The following is a 22,254-nucleotide window of genomic DNA, read 5'->3' on the forward strand; positions in this document are numbered from 1 at the left end:
ATCAGATGATAAAGGCTTTGAAAAATAGTTTGGTAGAAAAACAGAGAAAAGATCTTTAATCTTATTCTTTACTAGGATACTAGACATCAGCAGAGAAGGCAAATGCCTATCAGGACAGCGGGCAGCCTTTGTTTCACACCCAGGACTTCTGGAATCCTCTACCACTATTCATTCTACAGCCACGGTCAGCTCCAAAGCACAGCCACAGTGCTGTTCTAGGTCAGGAAGTAATTTCCGGCACTGAGGAATCAATGGGGACAGAGCTGTGTGTAACACAGTTTTGAAGTACTGTAGTAATAGATCCCGAGACACTATGTAGGTCAGTAAGCCTCCAGTGCCTAGATGTCATTAAACAGGGTACTGGGTCTGCAGATTAAAAGAGGTGACGTTGCCCCTTTCTTCTCCTTACACACAGAGCCTAGGTGGGGGCGGGGACGCTGGCTCTTACTCCTCTATCCTGCTTATCAAGACCCAATTCCTAAAAATGAAGAGGAAAAATTGTGTGAAAAACACAATCTTCTGCTTGTTCAACTCCTGTTCAACTTTGTTCCAGCAAAGGGAGCTCTCCAAATGAACTGATATTAAATCTTGTTGAAAAGAAAGTCACTAGAGTGTATCAAAGAAATCCATGCGGAAACTATGTCTCCATAAGGGTAGCCACTAGACGAACACGGGATGCAGTTCCAGCTCAGAAAGGTCAGCAAGTGACATGCAAGGAACAAAACGAAAGAAGCAATGAAAAATGATCCGTTTTTGTTCTACAGATACTTGCTCAGTCATGCTCATTGTACTCTATTCATAATATGCAGGAAATGGAAACAACCTAAATGCCCTTCTGCTGACAAACAGATAACGAAAACGTGGTGCCGATCCACGTGGAATATGATTCAGCTGTAAAGACAAACGAAGGCTGCGGGTAAAGGCGTGGGACTAGAAAAGATCATACTGAGTGGGGTGACCCAGACACTGAACACTGTCGTTCATGTGACTCCAACTCCAAATCTTCAGGCGTGAGTATACAACATGGAGTAACCACGGAAACCAGGAAACTATAAACAGATGATGGGGGAGGGGCGGAGGTGGGGCACGAGAGAGGAATAGCAGGATACGAATGATTTGAAGGGGGAAGTGGGGAAAATGGAGCAGGCTATAATTACAGAGGGGGCTTCTAATTACACTTTAAAGCAGGACACCCTTTCGCAGTAAGTACCAGGCACCTATGATAAATTCTCTGGCCAGCAGACAAGAGTAGGACTCAACAGAGACCTTTCGTGTGACTTGTGAGTCCTGTAACTGGACTCAAACTATGTATTAGGTACTTAGGATTTCTGAGACATCAGCATCTCAGAACTCTTGGGAATGTTATAGAATCTTTATGACCAGGCCTGTTTAAAACAGAAACATCTGGAATAAGCTCAGTATAATATGGTCGGAGCATAAGATCCAGTCTAATTCCCAGAGGTAATTCTTTGTACAAGGTGAGGAGGCCAAAGACTTGGACATAAGGACAGGACCAACATAGTATTTTAAATCCCTGTATTATTTCCATGTTAGAAAAGGGCAAGAGGAATTAGTCATTAGAACAGAGATAGTTGCTATGATTTAATACCAGGTGCTTTGCACATAGCTCCTAAGTAATGCTACTGTCCCATTTTCCTAAAGGAAGAAACAACGTAAGGAGCTGGGCAGTTAGCAGAAGACTGCTCAAAGACAAAAGGGCTAGCACTGGATGACGTTCAAGTCTTCACCCCAACTCTCTCTCTCTCTCTCTCTCTCTCTCTCTCTCTCTCTTCCCCCTAGTAATCTTCTAAAGGTTATAGACGGATGTACCTCATAGACTATCATGAAGATTCAGTGAAATAAGGATAAAGTTTGGGCTGGGCATGGCTCTATGGTACAGCATTTATACAGTATGTGCACAGCTCTGAATTGGATCCTGGCAGTAAAAAATCATTTTTAAGTTTATAAAACACCCGAGAGATGCATGCCTGACCCACTGTGAGCACTTAAATGATGGTGGCTACTCTACTAGCATTGCTATGGTTCAAGTCAATCTAACATCATGCTTTTGACATGTGGGTCTCTGAAAAAAAAAAAATCTCTTGGCCTCTAAAATTCTGCTTAACCAGAAGCAAAAGGCAGAAAGGATTGGAAAATGCTCAGAAGAAAAGTAAGAACAGCCTGTGTGAATTTATCCAAAGGAGACCTGTGGCCCATTTACAAGGGCGTGCATTGAGGATTGTGCAATTTTCACAAAAGGAAGGAGTCACAAGACCTAACCGTACAAAAGTTGTGCATCATCAGTCCAAGAAGGCTTGACACAGCACAGCTGGCGAGTGGTAATAATACACAGAGACAGTCATGAGCGATTGAATAGAAAGACGATAAAACCAAAATAACTATCTCTAGTTGGCACTACCGACATAACTAACATTTTCTACATCTTTAATTTCTCTCTAATGAATATGTAGTATTTATGTAATCAAGAAAATGCTGATCTGGGCTGACTTTTTTAACAACTGACCCATATGAAGAGAAAGAAGCAACATAAGCCTCTGGGGGCGGCAGAAGGGGTGTCCTATTATTTTTTTTATGGGTGGCTCTGTGAACTGTGAGGCTGGCAGCTCTGGGGAGAGAGCCAGCAGCCTTCCATCTTATCCAGGATCCATCTACGTATGTCCAACATGTGTCACTCCTAGACGTTCTAAATCAGTACCCACAAAGCTAGATCTCGTGCCCAGTCTCCTGACTTATTCCAAGTAGGTTTCTAGGTTCCCTAGGTGACATTATAAATAATTATATTTGGAGCTGTTCAACTAACCCAAATAATGCTCTCATTCTATGTCCTCATTTTTATTTCTTGTAATATAAGGAGTGGCCTCCTTGATTCAAGATGATTTTAACAGCACTGCTCCAGCCCAGTGATAAAAAAAGAGAAATTGAGGCTTGTCTCGGAGTCCCTCTGGTGAAGTAAATATAAGAACCAAAATGCTCTGGTCATAGCAGGCGACGAGGGAGCGAGAGCGGGACATTCTGTACCCACCCTGGTTCTGAGAGGTCTATTCACCTCTGGAACATAACACAGGAACTTGAACAGGAAAGGGGCCCTGGATGGTGTTGTTTACAGTCGTGAAGACTAGCAGCAGAGACCTCTGGGTTCTACAGTCTTTTCACTACAATTGTGACTCCGGGGTTTGCCTAGGCCGTTCCCTTTTAAAAGGGCCTTTGTCTTCCTCATCATCACAATATCAACGGCTCACATCTTTGGCGTTTTAGCCAGACATTCTGTAGGGCGGTCACAATGAAAGAAAGTGGGGTGGGGAGAAAGGACACAAAGAGAAGGGCGAGCATGAGGGCAAGAGCCAAGGCAGAGAGGGCAGCAAGCAGTCTCTACTCTCAAATGGAAAGTCTTACGTGAGAAAAGAGGGCTCGCAGGCTAAGACTTGCACATCTCCCGATCATCCTGTATCAATGAATTGAACCGTTTTTTTATCCAGTTTCCAAAATATTTAAAGCTTGTGCCCTCCAAATATGACTATCTAAATCAGAATATGACTGGAAAGGTCCTCTGCTGTGAAGACAAAAGTTCCTCAAGATGGGGCAGAGCTCATTTGCCTACAGTTCACAGGCCCCTTGGGTTCATTTCCCAGCACCACAAGTAAGCAAAGCATAAAAGCTTTGAAAAGTTCCTTTCTTGATTCCCACATTATGCTACCCTAGATCTTGAACTCTTCCTTCCCACTCCCAGCCAGGAAGTTACTCAGCAAAGCAAACTCATCACCCAGGCAGAAAGAGGATGAAAGGAGGGCTAACCGGGGGCCTCCAGACACTCTCAGGGTTGACTGTGAGTGAGATTCACAGAGCCAGCAAATCATCCGGGGTGCAAAGGTAAGATGGTGCAAGGTCCCTACACCTAGACCGTGACATCACAGCATTCCCAGTAGCAAGCTGCACAAGGCTAGAAGTCCCAAGGAAAAAGCTGCCAGTAGCTGGGGGAATGGGAAAGACAGGGAGGTATATCTAGGAACTGGAGAGAGATGACAAAAATGGCCTCCCAGATGACTATAGATAGAAACATTCAGAATGTGTAGCCAATCCATAGGACCTCATGCAATAAACAAAAGAACTGTGTGGTGTGTGAACTGCAGCCTAATAAAGCCATTTTCTAAATCCTAAAGAACTCGCAAGGTCCCTGCTCATCGCTGCCTCCCAAGCACACTGCCCCACACACCAAGAACTCAGCATCAGTCTGACTGAGGTGACTCAGCCTTCTTCTCTAAGCTGACATTTGGGGAGCTTTTCATATCAAATAACCATCAAAAAGAAAAACTAACATTTTTTTTTTTAAAGAGACTCGGGTTTGGGCTTTGGAAGATAACCCAACATTTAGAACTGAGACCTGCAAAAATGAGCATGCATTAAATACTCTGTAGCTGCTGAACACCCACCTGCATGAATTCAGGCTGCTTCCAGTGCAAACCCCTAAGCCCTGTGATGGTATGAAGTGATGCTGCACAAACGAGGTGGAGGAGTGGAGGAACGAGCCAGAGTCATTGCCCAGAGAATAGCAAGGCCAAAAGCGATCGGTTCCACCCCAATTTCCTATGCAAGAGAGCACAGTGTCCCTATTGGGGAACTTATTACGAGTGTGCTGGCTTCAGAAAAAAGAAAAAGGCATTCTTTCCAAAGAGAGCCATGTTGCTGCTCTAAGGAGACTAGCCACATGCTAACTCGCTGGCCTTGCACACTGCTCAGACAGCTTTAGTCAGAGAGCCAGCAGACAGCCTCACAGCCTGGCTGGCAGATGCAAATCCTGGACAAACAGCTCAGAGCTGTGGCCTGAAGATGCCGAAGGAGCATCCCGACTGCCTGCCTGGCCTCCATCTCCCAAAAGCCATATCGTCCACAGCAGGAGTCATGTAGATGATGGGCTAGCTATTGGATAAGTGGCCCAGGGCAAGGTCTGTGTCAGGCATCTCTGTAAGACTCAGACACCAAAGCAGGAACCCTTGTCTCTGGGAGAACAGCAAGAAGATTCCCTAAGCAAACAGCAGAGCCTGAGAAACACTGATGTCCCCGGGGCAACAACATCTTGGGCTCTCCCCAGCAGCAGCCGTTGTCTTTTCTACCCTGCCCTGCAGAGATCAGAACAGAGATAGGCACTAGCTCAGGAAGGAACCTTTGCCAGAAATGAGTGGCCTGGGGGTGTTGCAGTGGCAGGTTGGGCAGATCAGCTCTGGCTGGGTTTGAGATACCTCATCCTCCAGTCAACAGCCAGCCCCTCCCTAGATGCCATGCCTCTGCAGCAGCTCAGCCAGCTCACTATGCTTCTTGAATGTTTTTAAAGAAAAAAAAGTGTGTGACATAATTACAGACTCTGACCCTAGCCGCCTTTAACCCTGACAAGGGCAGGGAGGACTCACTGTGGGAAAGCTCCGAGATATAGTTTCCTCTCAGATGCTCTCCACCCACACCCCCATCCCCAGTGCTCAGGGGTCCCAGCAGGCTCCCATGCAGAGCCCATGAACAACTTGAATCCCAGGCATGAAGCCAAACCAGCTGAGATGCCATGATTGCTGAAACATTTACAGCCTTGGAACACTCCCTCATCCTGTGGCCTGCATTGGTGTTGACTGACACCTTGCAGATACCCGAGCTGGCCCAAGGAAAGGCTGGGCAACTCAGCAGGGCACATTAAGGGGGAAAGATGACTTAAGGACAAACAAGGTTTACACAGAATCTCTTCTGGCCTATTTTGACTTCCTGTGTGGTCTGACACCCACACACACAGGCACACACATACATGCAAATCACTAGAGAGAAAGCTATAGGCCACACAGATTTCCAGGCCTGCCCCTGAGCTCAGGCATCAGAATCTCCTTTGGTTGAAAGCCTAAAGTCTGAGAACATCTCTTTTAAGAATGTGTGCAGTGCCGGGCGGTGGTGGCTTTTGCCTTTGATCCCAGGCAGAGGCAGGAGAACTCTGTGAGTTCAAGGCCAGCCTGGTCTACAGAGCAAGTTCTAGGACAAGTTCCAAAGCTACACAGAGAAACCTTGTCTCAAAATAAAAATTACCAAAAAAAAAAAAAAAAAAAAAAAAAGCAACAAAAATATATGCCGAAAAACCCTCTGGGGAAATTACGGCAGATACAACTCAAGATGGATGCAGTCATGTCAAACTTGGTACGACCATCACCTTGTAGCCAGGACAATCCGATAATTAAAAAAAAGCTATTTCCATTTATATTTCACTTATGTGCTTATGCCACTAAGCTCAATATCTACAGTTCTCATCTATATTTTTTCCTAGTAATACCATTACATAGGTAGTAATTATGACCTTGTATTTAAGCTGTTCTCTTTAGTTCCTCCTCCAAAAGTCAAACCCCAAAGGCCTCTGGGAGCATTCTCATCCAAAATGTCCAAATGATGACTAGGGAGTCATCAACTCCTCTACGCACCTGCTACACAGTAATATGGCCCACAGCTTCAGCCTACACTCTTTTCTTAGGGTCTTAGCTCCCTAAGATTAGGTTCACCTTAGGATCCCTAAGATTAGGATCACCCTAGACAAACTGCATCAAAATCTCTGGGGTGGAGGTGACAGGTGTCAACGGACACCTAAGGTTGAGAACCACTGCATAGGTCTTATCGTTACGAATTCATTCGCTCCAGGAACCCCAAATACCACCTGAGGGAAGCCAAAGCCCCAGGTCTCTTCCAGAGCTCACCCCCACTCCGCCTGCATGCCCATGAGAACATCTACAGACACAAGCATCACTCAGCTGTGTCTGCATCACACGCCACAAATCCACAAGAGTGGGATGGAGTTCAGTCAGCATCTAGGACCTGATGGGTACTTTGGAGGCACCCTAGTTCCTTCCTCTCCCGTGCCCTCATTGCTCCTCAATCCAAACACTGTTGAGTATGCATTCTCCTGTTTGTTCGTATCAATAACTCTGAATGTTTAAGCAGTGATTCCCCTAAGTCAAGCAGATTTCTGCAAGAGCACACTTCCTGTCACTCTTTCTGTACTCCTTGGCACAAAGCACCCCCCACTCAGGACAACCACATTCTTGTCTGTGAAGCCCACCGTGTCTCTACCTTTCTTACCAGGCACCACGTGAAACATGTCCATTCTCTCCAATGCTTCTACCTTAGGGCAGTGTTAAGCATACAGTGAATCTTATATTACTGATGAAGTATGAGGTTATTTTAAGTAATATAATAACAAGTACTTCTTTTGGTTTTTTGAGACAGGATTTCTCTGTGGAGGTCTGGCTGTTCTGGAACCCATTCTATAGACCAAGTTGACCGTGAACTCAGAGATCTGTCTGTCTCTGCCTCCCACATGCTAGGATTGAAGGAGTGTACCACAAATACCAGGATAGTACTTTTTAATTTAATGATCATGCTTCAGTGATTCTTTTTAGAACACAAAGTGGCTAAACTCATCAAACCTGTGACTTCTAACATAATTGCAATTTTGAGCAGACTTTCTCAAAGTTAATAAAGAAGGGTAAAGGTGAGGCATAATTAGCGGAGGTGACCTACAAATGGCAGATAAGTAACACGGGCCCCTATGGACCTGAGAAGCTTCCATTAGCCTTTCCCAAAGGAAACAGAGGTTCCCTCCCCTAGGATCCTTCCAAACTGCCAGCACTCCTCACCCATGGGGTCATGGGCTGCTTCTGAGTCCCCTGCTTCCCTTCTAGAAGCTGAGCAACCAGGAGAGGGACAAGTGTCTGGTCCACAAGACCCACCAATGAAACCTCTACGCCAACAGGAGCTGTCCCAAGTACCTGAGCATAGACCAGAAAGCACAAGTGGCAGGATCCTGTCCTCCATCACAAAGACATGCTAAGCTCTGCAAGATAAGCCACTATGGGGAGATGGTCCACAAAACATCCCCTCTCCTGCCTGCCAGAAATTCTAGTGCTCACAGCTACTAGGTAAGACACGCCCACTAGCTCAAAGTCACTACCTCCAATCACCAAGTTTTGCAGATTTAGCACCTGCAACCCTCCTGAACAGAAGACGAACTACACCAGGTGAAAACGCAACAACTCCACTCCAGAACGTAAGACCAGGCCTTGTATTTGAGTGACTCGTCCTATGTCACATTCTGTGGGATAATTTTCACTATAGCTTTTAATATACAAACCAGGGAGAAGGAAATGAAGAAAGACTCCAGGTTTTTTTGTTACATAGATGCTACTCTACATAGTAAAGAAACTGCTTTTCTACTCTCAAAATCAAGACTCAGGAAACGCAGCTCACTCAGAATTTCTTGGACTAATTCCCTGAGAGTATCTATCACGGTAGAAAATACACATAGTGCTTTTAGCTGAGCAATTCCACAGTAGGAAGTCATCCTACAGATCTGATTACTTCTGTTTCCCATGCCAGAGGTATGTACCTCACAGCATATATGTGTATGCATATATGTGTATGTGTACATGAACATCTTTAAATGCATGTGTATGTGTGTGCATATGTGTTTATATACATCTGTATATAAACATAAGTATGTATATAAATATAAGTATGTTTATATACATGTGTATGTATTATACTTATTTCTATGCATGTGTATGTATGTGCCATGTGTTTACATACACATGTACTTGTATATGTATGTGTTTATATATACATGCCTGTGTGCATGTATAGAGAGATAGACAAATATAGACAAAGTTTCAGGTAGTCCAGGGGTTAGTCAGGACTCTCTAAATAGCTAGAAATAATTTTGAACTTCTGGTCATCCTGCCTTTACCCTCTCCATACTGTGATCATAGATAGACAAATGTCATGATGTACAGTTTTATGCATAACTGAGGATCAAACTCAGGGTTTCATGCATGCTAGGCAAGCATTCTACCAACTGAGTTATACCTCCAGCCCAACTGGAAATAATCTAATTGTGTAATGGGGGAATGGTTAGAAAAATCTGTGCTTCATCCATTTGATGGATGCATGCACAAGTACAGAACATGTAACATACATCACAATTAGACACAAAAAAATACATATGGGATCCTTCTAAATGCATAAGTGTATATAAGTGTACAAATGAATACATATACATTTGCTGACACATTTATAAATTTCATTAAAAAAATATCCAAGACACTGGCAAAATGCTTTCAGTGGAATTGGGGATGGAGACACAGGGGTTGGAGGATTACTCGAAGTCCTTTTGTCTTTTGATCTGTGCCATTTATAGGTGTTAACTATTTAGATCAGCTCTGACAAGGAAACAGACATGAACAAAAGTAGCTTTAGTTTTATTTTCCTCTGTCCACAGCTGACCCACAAGTGTAACAATGAGATACACAGCCAGAAGTCTGTTGCAATGTGGGCCCTATCTGCTCAACAGTGACCTTGACATAAAAACACAGCCAAAGTTCAACTTGGCTGCCTGGAAATCTAGCTAAAGCCACAGGGTGTGCCAGTGCTACAGCCACCGGGATATGCCAGTTCATCTTTTCAAAGAGTTCCAACGAGCCTGCTGTAAACATAAAAGTCAGTATGATAGCAAGATCAAATGAGCATTGAAACCTACCTGTGGTATCTTTACAAACCATACAAAACAGAGTTTATTTTGGCTTTTCCTGTGTGGCAGCAGCAGGAGTCGAAGCGTGGCTACTGAGTTGGCCCGGAGGAGCTAGCTAGCTAGCTAATAAGGTTTGATCCAGAATAATCAAGCCCCAAACCTTTGTCCATCTGGCAAAGAAAACACACACACATGCACATGAACACCCCACCCAACCCCAGGAATCTCCACTTTCTAAATATAGTAGGCAACTGCCCGGTCTCCAAACTCACACTCTGCAGCATTCTGTGCCTTCCAACCAAGGTGAAACGAGCCAGACATAAACACGCTGTGACAGCTTCTGGCCCCCACTGCCAAGCTGTTATCCTTACTGTTTCCTCTCTTCCTCCACTCTGGGTTTCTACAGAATGTGGAAACCCTAGTGACTGATTTATAAATAATTTCTCTAGCTACTAATGCTATTTGTCCTCATCCTAACAAGTATGTATTCCTGCTGGGCCCCCCAGTTTGAGTTTGGAAGTCTTTTCAATATGGACAAAGTAAGCCTCATCTCCCATTGTACTTAGAAGGACCTGCATCTCAGAAAAGATATAGACAAGCCCAAGACTAGTAAGGATGCCTGGATTTCCCACCCTACCATTGCACACACATGGTGGGGAGGGGGACCTCATTCTTTCAGAATCAGTATCCGGGCCACAAAGGGCAGCCTATTTAGAATTTTTCCAATTAAACTAAAAAGTTAAGCTTCAGAAACATAATCTAGCACATATTCACAAGCACCAAACCAATTAGCTACAGGGAAATAAAGGACCTAAATAATGGCTGTTACAAAACCTATAGAAACTGGAGTCCGAAACAGATCCAGAATCTTTCAAATGTTGGGACCCATACACACAAAAGTTGACATGGGAATGATTACTCGGGCACTTTCTCTAGCTAAAAACCTGAGATAATCCAATAATTAAACCCTCTTAAATAATCAGAAGGAATGCAGGGTATACATGTACTGACCTAGCAAAAGTAAGATAACAAAGTAATGGGAAAAGTACAACAAAAATTTATATAGTAAAATCCCATTTTTAAGAGATAATGCACAGAAAATGGATGTGAGAAGGAGCATTCCAAATGAATGAATGAAAAGAATCCTGAGGTTGTGAGTCTAAGTCAAAGGTAGGGTACCTAGCCCACCATCTGAAACCCTGAGTGTGATCTCAGAACTGAGAGAAGGAAAAAGAGAAGTGGGGGAAGGAGAAAGAGAGAGAGGGGGAGGGGAAGAAAGAGGAGGAAGAGAGAGGGAGGAAGCCTTTACTCTGTATACTTCTCTGGCGTGAGTATATACTCATGAATTATGTATACCAGTGTCATCTATGTTTGCCTCTGAACTAGGCCATTCACTCACACTACTAATCTTCTCTTCAAACCTAATCTTACTGAAATGTTCCTGATTTCAGAAAACAGCATCATTCACATAACTCAGGTCAAAAACATCTTAAGTCATCCCTGATTTCTCTTTTTCTCTCTGGCAGTCCACATTCAATTAAGCAACAAATTATGCCGGCTCTCCTTACAAAGCATCCTGGCCCAAGGTGGCATGGCTCTAATGTCTATCCCAACAGCTCCCTAATTGGCTCCTTGTCCAATCTTGTACCACTATCTTGTCTCTCATAACCCTGTTGGCCTTGAGCTCACTGTACACCTAAAAATGACTTTGAACTTTTTATCCTCCTGCCTACCTCTACCTCCTAAGTGTTTGGGTTAAAGGCATGCACCACCATACCTGATCTACATAATCCTTTAAAAGCACAAATCGGATTATATAATAACTGCCCATGGCCATCCATGACAATGAGGATGAGTCCCCAAGTCTTTTCCAGCGCTCGGGAGATGTATGACCTAGGCTGCAGACTCCCAAATTCATTTCCCACTGCTATGCTCCAGTCACAGATGGCCTCACTGGGGACCCTTTCCCTTGACTTCTGTAGCTGTTAACTCTCTGACAAAGTCCTTAGCAGAGTCCAAGGCTTTAAAATCCATGGCAAGAGCAGAATACAATCTCTCAATTTGTGCATGAAGGTTTTTTTACTGGCAAAATATATAGAAAGATAGATAGATTAGATAGATGGATGGATGGATAGATAATCAGTTGAAATGTACTAAGTTGTGATTTTCAAAATTAGAAACATCCAATTATTAGTATAAATCTAAAATAATCACTTTGACTATAAGGTTATAATGGCATCCCTCCTTTGGGTAATTTTCGGGAATGCCATGGCCTTGACAGGATAATACAATCTCCTTCAGGAGTTGCTTTCTCCAACAGCTCTGTTGTCATAACAATCTTCTAATTCTGTCAGCTCTAGGGGTTTGGGTCATTGTCTAAAGATGAGAATGCCTACCTGTGAGATCCACCAGCAGAGATGCTGATTGATCTACTTAGAGGGCTGAATCACTGCCCCCTAAAATACCAATCTCCTAAAACCACGGGTCCTGAAATACAAGTGAAACTGTTGCAAATGGAAGAGTCCCCAAAGAAGACAAATGGATAAAATGAATTACTGTTCACTTCATAATCAAAAGTTTTATGGGATGAAACAGAGCATAGTATATGTGAGAATACACATTTCAACAAATAAGGAGCGCCAATAGCCGGGAAATGCATGCACAGATGCTCAACATCATTAGTCATGAGTAAAATCCAAATTATCACCAAGTGAGATATATTACTCCAGTAGTTTGCTACTACCAAAAAGAGACCATAGAAGTGTTGGTGAGGCTCACACACTGATGATGTGTAATGGGGCTCTTCTCCCGTGGAAAACGACCTGTCAGCCTTTTAAAAGTTAAACCGTTTCCTTTAAACCTGAGTTTAAATCAAACTTTATGTTTTCCATATAATTCAGCAATTTTACTCCTAGGTAAGACACAAGACTAGAGGTGAAAACATAAAGACATGTATGTAAACATTCTTGGCAGCATCACTCAAAAAAGCTAAAGACCGAAACTCATCTCAGACACAGAAGAGCCTCAAACCAGCATGCTAAGTGAAAGAGCCTGAATATAAAGACCTTGTAACCTATAACTCTACTTAGCTCCCATTCTCATAAACGACCACTCTAGACACAGGGAAAGGGACACCTGCAAACAAACATGAGGAAGCTTTCGGGGTAGCAGTTTTCATCGGCTGGATTATGGTCATTGTTCCTCAAGCCACCTAAAACAGCTGAATTCTATGTCAAGAAAATTATTAACAGTGGAGCTTTAAAAAAAAAAAAATATACCCACGCCCCCAAAGCACGCTGACCTGAAACAAATGGCCGCTCTGAAAGGGATATATAGAAACATGATGGAATGTTCTTGGGAGACACTTGACAAATTAGCATGTCAAATGCAAGTGTTCCTGGTCATTCTGTAAGGAAAGCAAAAAAAGGAGAGGAAAAATCATTTCCCTGATTTCACAGGAGAAGGAATCGTGCTTCTTAGTGGAGGTTGCTAATAATTAAAATTTAACAATAAGAAACTCGGTCATAAAAAGAAATCTAACTCTAGTATCTGGTCTAACACAAATGAACCCTGAAAACATCACACTACATAAAATAAGCCAGATATAAATGATAACTGTTGTATGACTCTAGAAATGCCTAGGACACCAAATAAACAAAGATTGTCAGGGTCTAGGGTGTGATGGGAGTGGAGTCATTATGTTATTTGGACTATCTCAGCTTGGAATGCTGGGAAATCTCTGGAACTAGACAGCACAGACAGTACACACACTATGAACGAACCCAACCCCACTAAAGTATACGAAATTATTTAAAAGCTGCTACATCAGTAAATTTTGTGCCATGTACATTTTACCACAATAATTTTAAAAGCCTGTTTTGAAAAATGAGCAAAAGAAAAATCGAATAGCCATCCCACCAAAGAAGGTACACAAATAGTAAATAAACATATAAAGAACTCTCAGTGGAATATGTCACCAGAAAATTGGAGGGGAAAAAGTGGAAGTGAGCATGAATTCCTCCGCCTATTATATGGTCCAAACAAAAACACCACCACATACCTACAGAGCAACAGGACCGCTCACTCTGTGCCGGAGGGAATGCAAAACGCTGCAGCCACTTTGAAAGACAGGTTGGTTATTTCTTACAAAACAATACATACTCTTATCACATGATCCAACAATCACATGATCTTTACGCAAATGAACTGAAAATTCATGTCTACAAGCAAAATAGTTATGCTGGCTTCCTTCATAATTGTCCAGACTTGAAAGCAATCAAGATGTCCTTCAACAGGTAAGAGAAAAAACAAATTTTGGTACTCAGCAATGAGACCCAATAGTTACCAAGACATGGAGGAACGTGAACTGCACATTACTAAGTGACACAAGGCAATCTAAAAAGGCTACAGACTGGTGCTAGCTATCTGACAGTCTGAAAAGGCGAAAGAAGAAAATGAAAAAGCCCATAGGTGGTAGAAGTTGAAGAAAAAGAAGATATGATAGAACATAGAGGGTTTTCAAGACAATGAAACCATAATGATATAATAAATAGTGCGCTGCCAATGCCCATCAACTGTGCACCACCAGGAAACTTTCACGAATCCTACCAGGGACCAAGGGTATGGGTGTGTACTCACCTGCGCAAAGCCCTAGCTTCAACCTCCAGGACCGATGAGCTAAAATAAAGTCAACATTGGTTAATCGGCAGTAACTGACATGCCAGGATTTTGAAAGATGCTTAAAAGAAAAAATGGAGAAACCAGAAGGAACAGACATTCTACGATATAATGAGAGTCTTGTATATATTCTACCCAAATGTTCTTAAACCCGAAGCAAATCTAAAGAGCAAAGTCTATTCTTTAACAGTGGGAAGATGGTTCTAAGTCACAAGCAGAGTTAGACTAGCGATCACATGCAATTTGTTTAATGCACTGTGAATAGAGAAGCATGCAAAGATGTTTTTAGAGTCAGTGTTATATAAAAACTAAAAAAAAAATCTTGTTTGGATTTAATTAGCTGTTGTTTATATTTGTATGAGTGATACTCCAAATGTCAGTATTACAAATTACCACCATTTACAAATAATTAGGAAAGTCATTTTTTTTTCCTTTTCTTCACAAGTTGCTTAAGTAAATCAAAGGAATTGGGAACAATTTTTTTGCTACCTGACTCCATATGTACTTGGTCCATTAAGGTTTTTTGTGAGCAACATAATTACCGCTCAGCCGATCAATCTGGCATTGGACATCTTCTGAGAGTTTATGTCATACGAGAGCAGCTCGTTCTCGGGGCGGAGGGAGGGGGCTCAGCAGCTAAGAGCTCTTGCTGTACAATCATGAGGGCTGAGTTCAGACCCCTGGCACCCACATCAAAAGCCAGTGTGGCCATATGTGAACCCATAAACTCAGAGCAGTAGAGGGCAGAGACAGGAGGATCTGGGGGGCTGACTAGTCAGCCAGCCTAGACAAAATTGTGAACTGAGCTCTGGTCGACAAAAAACCCCAAATAAGTCAGAGAGTTGATAGAATGGGACACATGATATGCTATGCACTACATACACACGCACGTGCACACACGAGAGAAAGAGAGAGAGAGAGAGAGAGAGAGAGAGCACTCAGTCTCACCATGGGGGGAAAACACCTGTGTTAAATGCTAAAGAAGTGGGAAAGGTGACTAGTTTTAAAGTACACACACTTGTAATTATTTTACTGTTGTTTTAATGAATAAAGAAGACGAATCACTCACTTTAACAATTCAGACCAAGAACAGGTTTTTGGCCTCCCTTTTCAGTGCTCTATTACCCAATTAAGAATGAATCACTGATAATCACTTGTTAGCTCCCAGAGAGAAAGCAATGCTTTACAAAGACAAGACAGAAAATCCGCCCTCCTATTCTACCCTTCCACCCTATGAGGGAGATAAAAGTTCAGAGTACAATACAAAATACTAGCTAGCCTTGGCTACTCAGGGCTGGAAATCTACAAAGCACTACTCGATCTTCTCAATTAGCCTAGCACCTGCTGTGTGTTTCCCCTTCTAGAAGAAGTCTGCATCTTCACTACTGGCATTTTTATTGAATATACTCAAGGGTAATGTTTAGAGGAGGGCCAGCAGACCATCGCCAACAACTTCCCAGCCAGGTCAATTTTGAGAAGTTAGCCCAGAAATGCAGAAACAGGGCAGTAGCAGGCCCACCATATCTGCAGGTCTGGATCCTATGTTTCCACCAACCAGTATGAAAATATTTGGGGGTGGGGTGGGGGAACCTGTATCTGTGCTCAACACGTGCAAACATTTTTCTGTCATCACTGCATAAACAATACAGTATGTATTGTTATCTCCCTAGCATTCACATTATGTTATGTATTAGCAGCAACCTTGAGCTGCCTAAAGTATTCAGGAGGCTACGTGTAAGTCACATGTCAACAGCAGAAGAGAGATTTGAGCATCTGAGGATTTGGGTATCCAAGATGGATCTTAGAATCAACCCCCCCACACCAGACAGAGGGACAACTATATCTGTCTTACAGAACGGTAGCAGAATGGTGTTAGCATGGCACAATATGGGGGCCCTTGGCGTAGGAGCAGGCACTTACTAAGTGCTCAATAAAATGAAAGACACTGGCTTTTTTTTTAATGTGCTCTTTGTGTTAAAAATCACCTCGAGAATATGATGGGAATGAAAGAACAGAGATCTCAAGATAAGTTACATCTGGGAATGCAATGAAAAGGACACATCATCCCTTTTTAAAAGAAAGTCCATAAAAAGCATAGAATCAGCTAATATAACATAAAAGCTTTCATTTCATTTAGTCAAAACGTTATCATTCCAGTAAAGGGCAATCTGAAGTACGGCTTTATTCACAATTACATACCCAACCTAACTAGACTGGAAGGGCTGGACTCTTGGTTTTGCTCTACTTATTCCCTCCGCACTCATAAAACTCGGTAGAATCCATACCCCTCCCCGTGGACAGAAAACACCAGACCACACTTTCCAGACCCTGGGAAATAAATCAGTGTGCCCTCACCTCCATTTAAATCCCCATCTTGCCAAGAATGAATGGCTTATTGACTCAACATTTCCCCATCTGAAATTCAGTTCATGAACTAGGTTACCACCTAAAGGTGATTATGGCCACCTGAATGACTGCGGTTGTATTTCTGCAAATCTACGGAGACAGAAAGCACAGTGGCTGGCCAGGGCTGCAGGGGTTGGAGGGAAGAGCAGGCAGATGATTGGTAGTAAAAGCAGGTTCTATTGGAGATGACAAAAGTGTTCTCTGACTGCTGATGATGGCTGCACAAACGTGAACATACTGCACCGTGCAATTAGATGTTCTTAACGAGCAAGCTATCTAAGATAAGGTGAACTACATCTCAGTGACACCACTGTCTGAAAAACTGCATTTCTGCCCCACCCATTTAGTTTGTCAGAATAAGGACTCTATCTCAGAAAGCAGAAGTCAAGTTCAGAGGGGTATTCCCCAGCAACAAATCCAGAAATTGATTGTCAACACGTGAAACAAAGCCCAAACCCCTCAGACTGACAGCTTTTCATGGCTATGAAACCACATTAGGTTTGCCATAAGTCCACAAGAGTCACACATGAAGACCATTTGTAGTGGGTGGTTTTGTGTGTCAACTTGACACAAGCTAGAGTCATCAGAGGAAGTAGCTGAGGAAATGCATCCTTGAGATCCAGCTGTAAGGCATTTTTTCATTTAGTGATCAATGGGGGAGGGGGAAGGGCCCAGCCCATGGTGGGTGGTGCTATCCCTGGGCTGGTGATCCTTAGTTCTATAAGGTAGGCTAAGCAAGCAGTAAGCAGCACTCCTCCAAGGCCTCTGCATCAGCCCTTGCCTCCAGGATCCTGCCCTGCTTGAGTTCCTGTCCTTGACTTCCTTCAGTGATAAATAGCAAAGTAATGAAGTGTAAGCCAAATAAACCCTTTCATCCCCAACTTGCTTTTTGGTCATGGGGTATCTCAGCAATAGAAACCTTAACTAAAATACCATTGCCTTCAGCAAGCTTGTTATACAGACAGGGAGGCAGGCAGCCTCTTTGTCTGAGATGGAAACCTCACCTAACAATAAGTTCATAAAAACACGAAAGACAGGCCAGGCGGTGGTGGTGCACGCCTTTAATCCCAGCACTCGGGTGACAGAGGCAGTCGGATCTCTGTGAGTTCGAGACCAGCCTAGTCTACAAGAGCTGGTTCCAGGACAGGCTCCAAAGCAACAGAGAAACCCTGTCTCAATAGGACAGGGACAAAAGACATTGGGAGACTATCATATGTTCTTCCTTTTCAACTATGTCACGCCCCACCACCCCACTTGTGGTTCGCATAACCACATTTGACACGAACACTATTACCAGAATTCTAGGATTGTGTCCATCAGTGACTAACAGACACTATTGGAGTCCCCAAGAGCTGGCAACATGTACCTCTGCCCCTTTTGCTTTCAGAAGCACCAAGTCCTGACAACCTTGAATGCTGGCATACTGCAGTACTGATGAAATTCACTGAGAGGTGCCAAGGGCCATGTTCCAAGTGTTGCCGTTGGAGGTGGTGGTTTTATTTTGTTGTTTTAACATTCACTGTGTCTTTTGGGCTATGAGAGGTCAGTGTGACTAGTTCCATTTACAAAGGAGAGCTCAGACGTAGTAAGGTCAAATAATCAATAAGCATTGGGTCAAGATTTGAACCCAGGAAACTCCAAAGCTCACCCATCCTCTATCACTTCTACAGAATGAAAAGGGAAACAAGACCCAAACACACAAAACTGGTCTGCCAGTGAGAAGCAGGGGTCCTGGGTGACTGAGTACAGCTCAAAAGGTCAGAACAAATCACCATCAGCAACGACTGGGAACTGACAAAACTGCACACCAAATGAGAACTCTCTAACTAGTAAGGTTTGTGTCTGTCTTTCTTCCTTGTCTATGTGTGTCCGGACATGCTTTGTCGCTTACATTCTGTGTCCATACCAGGGATGGAGAAACCAGATAGAGTTCAAGGGGTTTGTTTTTAAGGTGTCGTTTTATGTGGATTTTGGCAGATTCTCAAGCAGATTCAAAAGAAACATGAGAGAGGCTCTAGTTTAGGCTAACCTAGATGACAGCAATGTTGCTTTATTAAGTGGGGTAAGTGTAAGGTCTTTGGAATTTGACAACTTGTATTTGAGTACCTTGAACTTACCTTGGACAGGTCTCTGACTTCTTGGCTGCTTATTGTCATCATTTACAAAGTAGAAATAACATTAAAATGATGTAGATAAACTCTGCCAACCCCTGGAGGCCATTTTTATTACCTCTGATTATATGTATAGATAAAGCAAATCTGAAGCCAGAGATCTGTAGAAGTACTAGTTATAAAACAAAACTAGTGCTAACTTTATAAGTGGACATAACTATGTATCTATTGTTAAGCTGTACTGAACAAACACTGGCTTCTCGTTAACAGTAATGATCTGATTGAGGAAAATTACTACACAGGAACTAATATGGTATACAAAGCATCAGGCACCTCACGATAACACAAGGCCTAAAGCAGTGTGACACATCAGTCACACTCTGCTGAAGCAGAGAGGCACAATCTTAAAATGAAGAAGTCTTTGAACCAAGTCACAGAGCCAATCCATCCCAACATTGCAAAGATGCTTACTGTCCTCGGAAATAGTAAAAAACAAATTGCCAGTCACCCAACACACCTTCCTCAGAGTCAAGGCTCAGATATAATGCAAGTCCAAATTCTAGCAGGTTTGGTCCTGCAGGCTCCCTTCTGGGCAAGAAGGATAAAACAGACTGAGAGTTCTACACTGGTCAGAATTACATTTCTATCTCAGACCATGCAGCTTCAAAAGCTCAGGGTTAGTGATTCCCTAAGCCTGTGTTCTCATTAGCAAAATCAAGAGAGATACATGAGATTAGCACACAAACAAGCCGTGGCTGCCACAGAATTTTGTGTCTCTTTAGTCATAGGAGCAGCCAAATATCACTGCTACATCCTGGTATCCAATGCAATGCCCAGGAAACAGGAGGCATTTGCGATGTTTGCTGAGTGAAGCAGAGGATCAGCTTAAGCTAGCCTAAGGTCTGCCATGATGGTATGGAGCATGCTTTTAATCACAGCACTCTTGGGAGGCTGAGGCAGGGCGATGATAAGCTCCAGGCAAGTCTAGAGTACAAGGAAACCCTGTTTCCAAGAAAGCAAGCAAGCAAGCATAAGGGTCAAGCAAAATTTACAGACCCAACTTCTAAATGGACCCCAAATTTACTTCAAACTAGAGGACACTTGTTCCCTGAAACAAGGCAGGCCCTGGTCTTTGACAGAAGAAGCTGTTCCTCCCACTCAGGTAAGTCACAGCCTCCTGTAGAGACTCTGCCCTGGCAAGCCTCCTGATGTCAGCCTGGCGCTTTTATTTCACCCCCAGAAGTCTGGCACTTGCCCTGACATTCCATCCTCTCGCCCTTCCATTTTCAAAGCAACAGGCTTACTAAATGGCATCTTGGCCCTTAAGCTTTTCTTTAAAGAACCATTCTGGGGATCATTCTCACAGCTAGGACCCAACTCTGGTGAGGCAACCATTCTAAGCAGAAAGATAGCGTCTATTAGGAACCCATCACAGAGACAGGAAAAGTAAAGAGTCAAGACAATTCCACTATCCGCCTCCACTTCCTGAGTATCAAAATGAAAAGACCGCCTGAACTATTTTTAAAATGAACCCAATGAAAAGGTATCCTTCTCGCCCTGCAAGGTGCTCAACCCTAGAATGTTTGGATTTGACCATAAAGAGAAACTCTAGCCTTGCTCTGCAAAAGTTAGGTGGCACGAAAATTTTAATACACATAGACACCTTCTACAAAAAAAGGGGAAAAATTTTAAATGGCTTCCCAGAATCTCAGGGACCTTTAAGATGAGCTTAAACTTCTCTTTTCTGCGCGAAGGCTGAGGATGTCCCCTCTTAGCCTTTTGAATTTTCAAGGATAGCCGAAGGGGCGGGGGTGGGGGTGGGGGAGAGCAAGGGAGCGGGAGAAGGAGAAAGACGGATGTGTTCGTTCTATTTTTAAACCTTCGCCCACAGTTTAGAGTAAAGGAACACTCTGCTTCTATACTCCCACCCCTGTCACCTTCTGCTAAGCACAAGAATCAAAACCTGCACACGTACACCGCATTGCTATGTCTAGGGATGACTGTCAATGCTCCCAGGAATATAGCTAACCTAATCACTCCAACGCAGAGAACCCGGCAGTCCGGACCAGGCTGGAGCTGCATGCAGGGCTCGTGCAGAGCTCAAAGCAGTCGCCACCCTCCTCTTCCCAGGGATGGGCAGCGCCCCCTCGGTATGTTCCATTCCCAAGCCGGGGCAACCGGCTAGGCACCCGGGGTGAGCAACTCGCCCCCTAAGGACACCGAGCCGTGGAAGCGTCGAAGCGATGGGTTTCTCAGCAGGCTGCCGCAGGCTGGCCGCTCTGGCCTCAGGCCAAAAACACCTGTGTCGCACACACCCACCCTGTCCACAGTGCCACCCCGATTGATCACCTCCCGGCTGTCCCCGAATGCCGAGGACTGGTTGGCCAGACGCCTCCAAGGCAACTGTCTCGCTCTTTTCTCACGTTCTTCTCGCCCGAGGCGAGCTTCGACACCCGTCACTCAGCGCCCGGGGGGGGGGGGGTGAAAGCGGGCTGCGCGCGGGCAACCCAGAGCAGAATGCCGCCGCCCCGAGCCCTCCAGCGTGGCTCCGGACACTCACTCTTGAGCGCGCTAATGAGCGACTTCCCGTCCTTGATGAGCTCCTTGATGAATTTGTTGGTCTTGTCCAGCTCTGCTTCGTGTGACTTGAGCGTCTCTCGGAAGTGCGGGCTGTCGAGGCAGCAGTCGCTGAACTCCAGCGCCGGGAGCCCCATTCTGCCCGTGGAGCCGAGCTGAGGGGACGCGCCTCGCGCGCTGCTCAGCGGACACCCGCGACGACGGCCAATCCACAGGTGTGGCGCCTGCTCGCCCCGCGCGCGGGGTCAGAGGGAGCCGGAGACTCTGGACCTCAGCCGGGATTCAGCCGGACTGCGGGCGCTCCTGCGCTGAGCCACCGAGCGGCACGCGGGCTGGAGGCGCGGCTGGCGGACCCTCGGCGGCGCCGGGAAGCGAACGAGCGCGGCCACCGCCTCCCCGCCTCCTCTGCGGCTCACTGCTCAGCAGGCTCGAGCGCCTTCTCACAGAAGCCTCAGCCGACCCGCCGGCGTCCGGGCCGCCCGAACCTGCTAGCGATGACCTAATCCACTGCAGGGCCAATCAGCGTGCTTGCCTCTGCCCGACCCCCAGGGCCGCTCGAGGACGCCCTGCCCTTCCGCGGTTCTAGTCCAATCATATCTTTCTGAAGGCGGGGTCTGAGCATGGGGGCGGAGCTCACGCTAGCACTAGGTCCGCAGAGCAAGCCCCGCCCCCTCCCGCTCAGTGCTGGTTGCAGAACCAGAGCCCCGTGCAGCATTCTGTGATGGGTGCGCCCCTGCCACCCGAAACTGACCCACCCGGTGCTGCCCTAATCGGAGCCTGAAATGAGACGTCTGCTAATCTAGGGAACCGAAGAGCCTAGGTGTGCCAAGCAGGAAAAATCCCGAATAAGAACTGCTCTTCGTCTCAGCCCACCCAATACTCCTGAGAATTCCTGCTTGCACTCAAAATACAACCCCTTGCGCAGGA

The 22,254-nt window shown here is 44.7% G+C and overlaps 1 protein-coding gene across 4 annotated transcripts in view; it reads right to left on the bottom strand.

Annotated features, from left to right (window-relative positions):
• The window catches only part of Arhgap26 (Rho GTPase activating protein 26), a 398,682-nt gene extending 376,876 nt beyond the window's left edge, over window positions 1-21,806 (bottom strand). For all 4 annotated transcript variants that reach the window (XM_041659662.1, XM_041659661.1, XM_041659665.1 and 1 more), the window contains exon 1: window positions 21,311-21,806. In XM_041659662.1, coding sequence (XP_041515596.1) covers window positions 21,311-21,464 — 154 coding nt within the window. In that variant the 5' untranslated portion in view covers window positions 21,465-21,806. The remainder of the gene's footprint in view (window positions 1-21,310) is intronic.
• Window positions 21,807-22,254: the final 448 nt, after the last annotated feature.

This window comes from Microtus oregoni, unplaced genomic scaffold (assembly GCF_018167655.1).
Source record: "Microtus oregoni isolate MIOR12 unplaced genomic scaffold, Mior012 000011F_ref0000422, whole genome shotgun sequence".
Classification (NCBI taxonomy): domain Eukaryota; kingdom Metazoa; phylum Chordata; class Mammalia; order Rodentia; family Cricetidae; genus Microtus; species Microtus oregoni.